The 6,248-nt window shown below is 50.6% G+C and overlaps 1 protein-coding gene across 1 annotated transcript; it reads right to left on the bottom strand.

Annotated features, from left to right (window-relative positions):
- Window positions 1-1,900: 1,900 nt before the first annotated feature.
- On the bottom strand, window positions 1,901-6,218 carry SAC3D1 (SAC3 domain containing 1). Its single transcript, XM_083417195.1, has 2 exons — window positions 5,234-6,218; window positions 1,901-4,417 (listed from the first exon to the last, which is right to left on the bottom strand). The coding sequence occupies exons 1-2, from the start codon at window positions 5,925-5,927 to the stop codon at window positions 3,954-3,956; spliced, it is 1,158 nt and encodes a 385-aa protein (XP_083273321.1). The 5' UTR covers window positions 5,928-6,218; the 3' UTR covers window positions 1,901-3,953.
- Window positions 6,219-6,248: the final 30 nt, after the last annotated feature.

Below are 6,248 nucleotides of genomic sequence, written 5' to 3'. Positions count from 1 at the left end.
CAATTAAAAAATACTATATTAAAACCAATGAAAAGAAACCTCAATCAAGAGAACAGGGTAGATCCTTAAATATATTTATCGAAGCTGTCAAAGTCCAGGGGTAAAGTCCACTCCATACCAGGAGTCGTAATTCGCAGGAGGAGGCAGGTTGTACATTTCAGATACAACTGAGCCCTAGCAAACCTTTAGGGTTTTATATTTTTAAGGCTGGGGATTAAATAATTATGCAGAATGGGTCACAGTGATTAAAGAATGCCATATACCTGCCTCACAATGTAGGCCCATCCCAGAATCCATGCTATGTCACAGTCTATTATTATGTCTTTGCATCTTATGTTTTGCAAGACCACCACTGATAGATGGAATGTGCTTATGTTATGCATTCACTGGTTTCAGTGCATCTGATCTACTGCAACCAGAGTTGGGCCTCAGTAGCCTTGCCATAGCCGCATAGCTGATTGTGAGGGGACTTGGAAAAGCCTAATGCAGTGAGAAGCCCCCTTAGGATCTTCCCACTCTGAGCAGGAGAAGTCGGACGTGCAGCAGCTTGTGCCTTCACAATTTGAGGCTAAACACCTGGAACAGGTGAACCTGGAGGAAGAGCCAAAACTCAGCAAAGCGAAAATTACCAGAGAGAAGTGTGTGTTGATTTAGGAGAGGAGCAAAATTGGAACACTCCATGCTCATAGTATAAAAGAACCTCATGCACATTATATACCTTCGAGTATATAAAGCTGCCTTGTCCCCTTTGCCCAATAGTCTACTGACTGACCAGCAGTGGTACTCCAGGGTCTCAGGCAAAGAGGAGATTGAACATGCCAAGCAGATGACCTACTGCCAAGTTGTGGCTCCTTCCAAAACTGACCCTGGTCTCTTTCTACCATGCACTGCAATCCTGTGCATGTTTATTCAGATGTACAGTGGTACCTCGGGTAACATACACTTCAGGTTACATACGCTTCAGGTTACACACTCCGCTAACCCAGAAATAGTGCTTCAGGTTAAGAACTTTGCTTCAGGATAAGAACAGAAATCGGACTCTGGCGGCGCAGCAGCAGCAGGAGGCCCTATTAGCTAAAGTGGTGCTTCAGGTTAAGAACAGTTTCAGGTTAAGAACGGACCTCCGGAACGAATTAAGTACTTAACCTGAGGTACCACTGTATGTCTCAGTAGGGCTTGCTCCCAGGTAGGCATGCATAGAACTGCAGCAGACTTAAATACTGCACTGCAGCCACAATTTCCTGAGCCAATCTCACCAGGGCTTCTCTTACACTCAAGTCAGTTAGCGCATAATGTAAAAGGGTGGTCTGAGGGGTTAAGGCAGACACAAAGCAATATCTCTCCCACTTAACATCTCCAGATAAACTTTTTCATACTGGAGCCTCCTAAAACAGCAAACATCTCACACACTACATAAACATTAGGAAAACCAACCACAGACTTAGGACAGATATAATTGTCAGGTTTTCCTGCATTTGCTTGGGCAGGAATAGGTGATCTACTGAGCATTCTTCAGGTCTACAATCCGGTGTTATACATGGGGCCTACAAAGTCTTTTCTGATGAATGCCTGGATCAACAAGATTCTCTTTATAAAGCGACAGCATCTAAAGGGGCCACATGTTTGTGTGTTAGAGTGCAAGGTGTTGCAGGCCTAATAATAATAATAATAATAATAATAATTTATTATTTGTACCCTGCCCATCTGGCTGGGTTTCCCCAGCCACTCTGGGCGGCTTCCATAGAAACCAAAAATACAGTAAAATATCACAGATTAAAAACTTCCCTGAACAGGGCCCAAGAGGAAAAGGGCCTGCATAAGAGGGATGCATCATTCGCACATACAACAAGTGAGCTGTTCTGCAAGCACATATAATGTGAGAAGAGGTTCTGCATTACTCCCACAGGCACCCACGTTTTCCCTAGGAAGTCCAGGGTGGGGGTGGGGTGTAAGGATTTAATTTTTAGGGAAGCTCCCTCACTTAAGGCAATGTGAGGTCAAGACGAGTGGCACTCTAGAGTGAAAGGGGTGTGTGAAATGCCATATCTCAAATGCTGACAGTTTGGGGGGAAATGAAACATTTTAATACCATACAGAAAATCAAAGCTCTTCCTACAGCCTTCTGGATTTCTTGCTTCAATTGTGCACAATTCTCTTACATGAGCTTCTCAAGTGCAGCAAGTTCCCCCCAAGTTCTGGCCCTTCAGGTTCATACATTTATCAGTACCTTCCCAGGAGAAGGCATTTTTGGCCCAGACTTTTTACAGTGGTTCTCTGTGACAAAAAGCAGTTTCTTGTCATCCATTCCCCATCGTTGGCAGGTGGGGCTACACTTTAAAGTTGTCCAAGCATTTAATATTTGCAGACCCGGGTTTTTTAAGGAAACACTCTCACACTGTTCACTCACAGCTTCTCAGATGCAGCATCACTTCGGCATGTAAACTGTATACAAAACAACTACCATCACCGCAATCTCTTCTGACAGCTGACATTACTGTAGTAACATTCCAGTAACATTCAGTTCAGTTTTCCAAACAATAACTAAATGCTCCACACATGAGACTAGCATTCATGAGGGTGTCCAGAGAACTGGGGGGAACGGGATGGTGGAAAGGACTGGTTTGATCCAGCAGGGCTCTTGCATTCTTAATTCAGGGAGGGTGTACAAACTTCCTTCTAGCCTTGCATAAAGTCCTCCAAACCTGCAGGGGGCAGCGCATGACAATATGTGGACTCTGTGCAAGCAGCAAAATGTGGTGATAGAATGGACTCTACGACCTCAAGGCCACTAGGGGTGGGAGCGATAATTAAATTTTTAATGCTCTCGTACATTAAGGGAGCCAGCACAGTGGAGGAAAGGGCCTTTCTGGAACCTCTAGCCCAGATGTGCTAACTTTCGAATGGCAGAGGAATGGAACCTTAAGCTGCCCTAAAACTTTTTTTTTTTTGCAACATGGCTTATCCTTCTTGAAACAGATGTTCTCCAGATGTTCTGGACTCTCAGCTCCCATCACCTTGAGCCAGCATGGTCAATGAAATGGGCTGACAGAAGCTGTAGTCCAACTATTCATTCAGGGCCACAGCTTCCCTGCCCTTGATCTACAGGGAACATTTTTCTTTTTCCTGGAAGGATGCATTTAAAGGTCAGACCTGTATGGAAACTGTGCTGTCCCATTTCCCCATCTTCTGTTGCCCCCAAGGAGAGTCAGAGCCCACACTTCATTCAACTCTGCCTTCAGGAGCAATAATATGGCTATTATTTAATATTTTCTACCCCACCTTCCTCCCAAGGTGAGACTCAAGGCACATTTAAAAACAACATTGACTTATTTATTGCATTCATATCCCAACCTTTTTCCTCCAAGGAGCTCAAGGTAGTGAAGGGAATGAAGACATGTATCGGGAATTTTTTTAACACAGGATGTCTCAGTGTGTTTTTATATTACGGAAGCTGCCCAGAGTGGCTGGGGCAACAAAGTCGGATGGGTGGACGACAACAACAATGCTTTATGGAGGAAAAGTGGGGTGTAAATGAAATAAAAATACAGCAGAACGCTCTTAGAACCAGCAATTAAAATACAGTGGTACCTCGGGTTACATATGCTTCAGGTTACATACACTTCAGGTTACAGACTCCGCTAACCCAGAAATAGTGCTTCAGGTTAAGAACTTTGCTTCAGAATGAGAACAGAAATTGTGCTCCGGCGGCGCGGCAGCAGCAAGAGGCCCCATTAGCTAAAGTGGTGCCTCAGGTTAAGAACAGTTTCAGGTTAAGTACAGACCTCTGGAACGAATTAAGAACCCAAGGTACCACTGTACACTGTCTGCACCTGAAGCCTATTGCCAGGCAGACGACAATGAGGGAGCCTGTCTAACTTCTCTTGGGGTAAAACCCTGAGCTGCAAACCCCTTTCCAGTCTCAGCTCACGCACACAGAGTCATTCCAAAGGGGGTCAGCTGCAGAGCCTCTCTGAGAGCTCCAGCAGAGTAGACTCCCCCCATTTGCCATCCACAAGCAGGCGGGAAGGCTTATGCACCAAAGGCACACCGTCCTTGAAGGAGCCCTTCTGGAAGACCACGTCCCCCTCCAACACGGTCAAGCCATGGGCCTGGCACAAGTCCGCCGCCTCTTCCACACTGTCCATGGCCAGCATCCGTGCCAGCCGTGCCAGAGGGTAGCGGGAGTTCCTGGCGCTGAAGCCGTGGCTGAAGGTCATCAAGGCCAGGCGGTGGGCCCCAGCCAGGTGGGGGTGAAGGGCGCAGCTGGGCAGGTAAGGCAGCTCCCGGGCCAGGCGGAAGAAGCGGGCGAAATTCCGCTCCAGGAAGGCCCAATTGATGGTCAGCGCCGTGGAGACATCTGGGGAGGTTCGGATGGCATCGGGGAGCTGCAGGGTCTCCCAGAGAGCTACTGGAGAGCCTGTTTGGGGTGGGAGGAGAAAGGAGCAAAAGGTCAGGATGACCAGGCTTTATAGAAGGACCAGGGAAGAAAATTCATTTATTGCTATATTTATATCCCAACCTTTTAGGCATAGGAGCCAACTCCTAGGGGACGAGGGGGCTTCAGCCTCTCCATAAAATATTTGAGGGGGCTGGGGCCCCCCAAAGTTGATGGGCATTGCCATTCAAATGGTGTGCATGCACGTCATGTGATTATGTGAACCCCCCCCCCCCAGTGGGCACCCCTGTTTTCAGGGATGGAATTTATTTCTTACTGCATTGATATCTCACCTTTTCATGGAAGCATATTTATTTCTTACTGCTTTTATATCCCAGCTTTCCCCCCCCAAGATGCTCAAGGTGGCTTGTATGGTCCTCCCCCTCCTTATTTAATCCCCACAACCATAGCTGTCAACCTTCCCTTTTTTTGTGGGAAATTCCCTTATTCCAGTGCCCGTTTCCTGCTGCTATCCTGGATTGTTAGATATCCCGTAGACTGTCCCCAGGACAGGTGAGGCTGCTGATCCCTTATTTTCAAATCTGAAAGTTGACAGCTATGCCCACAACAAACCTGCGAGGTAGGTTAGGCTGAGAGGCACTGACTAGCCCGATGCCACACAGTGAGCTATATGGCTGAGGATTGTAAGCCCATGTCTCTTCCAGTTCCTAGTACTGTATTCATCTGATCGCCACAACAACCCTGCTAGGTATGCAAGGCTGAGCTAAAGAATCCGACCAAATTCCCAGGATGAATAAAGCTTTGCCCACCACCCCAGCCCGTCCCTGGATCCCTCACCCAGGTTGTAGAGAAGGAATAGGGCTTGGAAGCGGGGCTGGGCGGCGGGCCGGGCTCCGTCCTCGTGCTCCCGGTAGGCGCGCCGGAGGGCGGCGAAGGTCTCCTGCAGGTGGGCGCGGTGCAGATGGGCGTCGAAGCGGGCGGGCGGCTGGGCGCAAAGGCGCGTCCCGGCGCGGAGCAGCCAGATCAGGGCGCGCTCGTGGAGGGCGGCGCAGGGCGCGCCGGGCAGCCGTTGCAGTGCCGCGTCCAGGCGCACCGCGCGCAGCCGGTCGGTTATGAAGGCGCCGCGCTCCGCAGCCTCGGCGGAGTCCCCGGCGTCCGATCCCCGGTCCTCCCGCTCCAGCAGGTGCCGGACGGTGGCCAGCAGCACTTCGGGCGGGCGCAGCTCCTCGGGCCGCGGGGGCGCCTTGCCGGCGGCCGGGCGCGAGTACTCCTTGACGGCCAGCGCCGGGTCCGCCTCGCGCCCCGCGCCCAGCTCCAGCCGGTGCAGGCGGCCTTCCCGGCGCCGCCGCGCGAACTCCTCGGCCGGGCACATCCCCGGGCACGTGCCCCGGAGAGGGGTGGCCTCCGAGCTCGGCATCGACGGCAGAAGCAGCAGCTGGAGGAGGAGAGGCTGGCCCGGGCGGGTAGGAGGCGCCAAAGGACCCTGCCCGGGACAAAGAGGAAGAGCTGGGGCGGGAGGCCTTCGGTTCATAGACTTGTACAGTTGGAAGGCACCCCGAGGGACATCTAGTCCAATCCGCTGCAATGCAGGAATCTTGCTGCCGCTGCTGCTGCAACTCCCTTCCGGAACTCGGCTCCTCTTTCCTGTGTTATTTGCATTGGGGATGATACTGAGTTTGGGAGTGAGGGGTAGGCTGTACACATGTCGTTGTTTAGTCGTGTCCGACTCTTCGTGACCCCCTGGACCAGAACACGCCAGGCACTCCTGTCTTCCACTGCCTCCCGCAGTTTAGTCAAATTCATGCTGGTAGCTTCGAGAACACTGTCCAACCATCTCGTCCTCTGCCGTCCC

This window comes from Podarcis tiliguerta (genome assembly GCF_965153285.1).
Source record: "Podarcis tiliguerta genome assembly, chromosome: 16".
NCBI classification, from domain to species: domain Eukaryota; kingdom Metazoa; phylum Chordata; class Lepidosauria; order Squamata; family Lacertidae; genus Podarcis; species Podarcis tiliguerta.
This window is presented reverse-complemented; position numbering and strand designations above follow the sequence as displayed.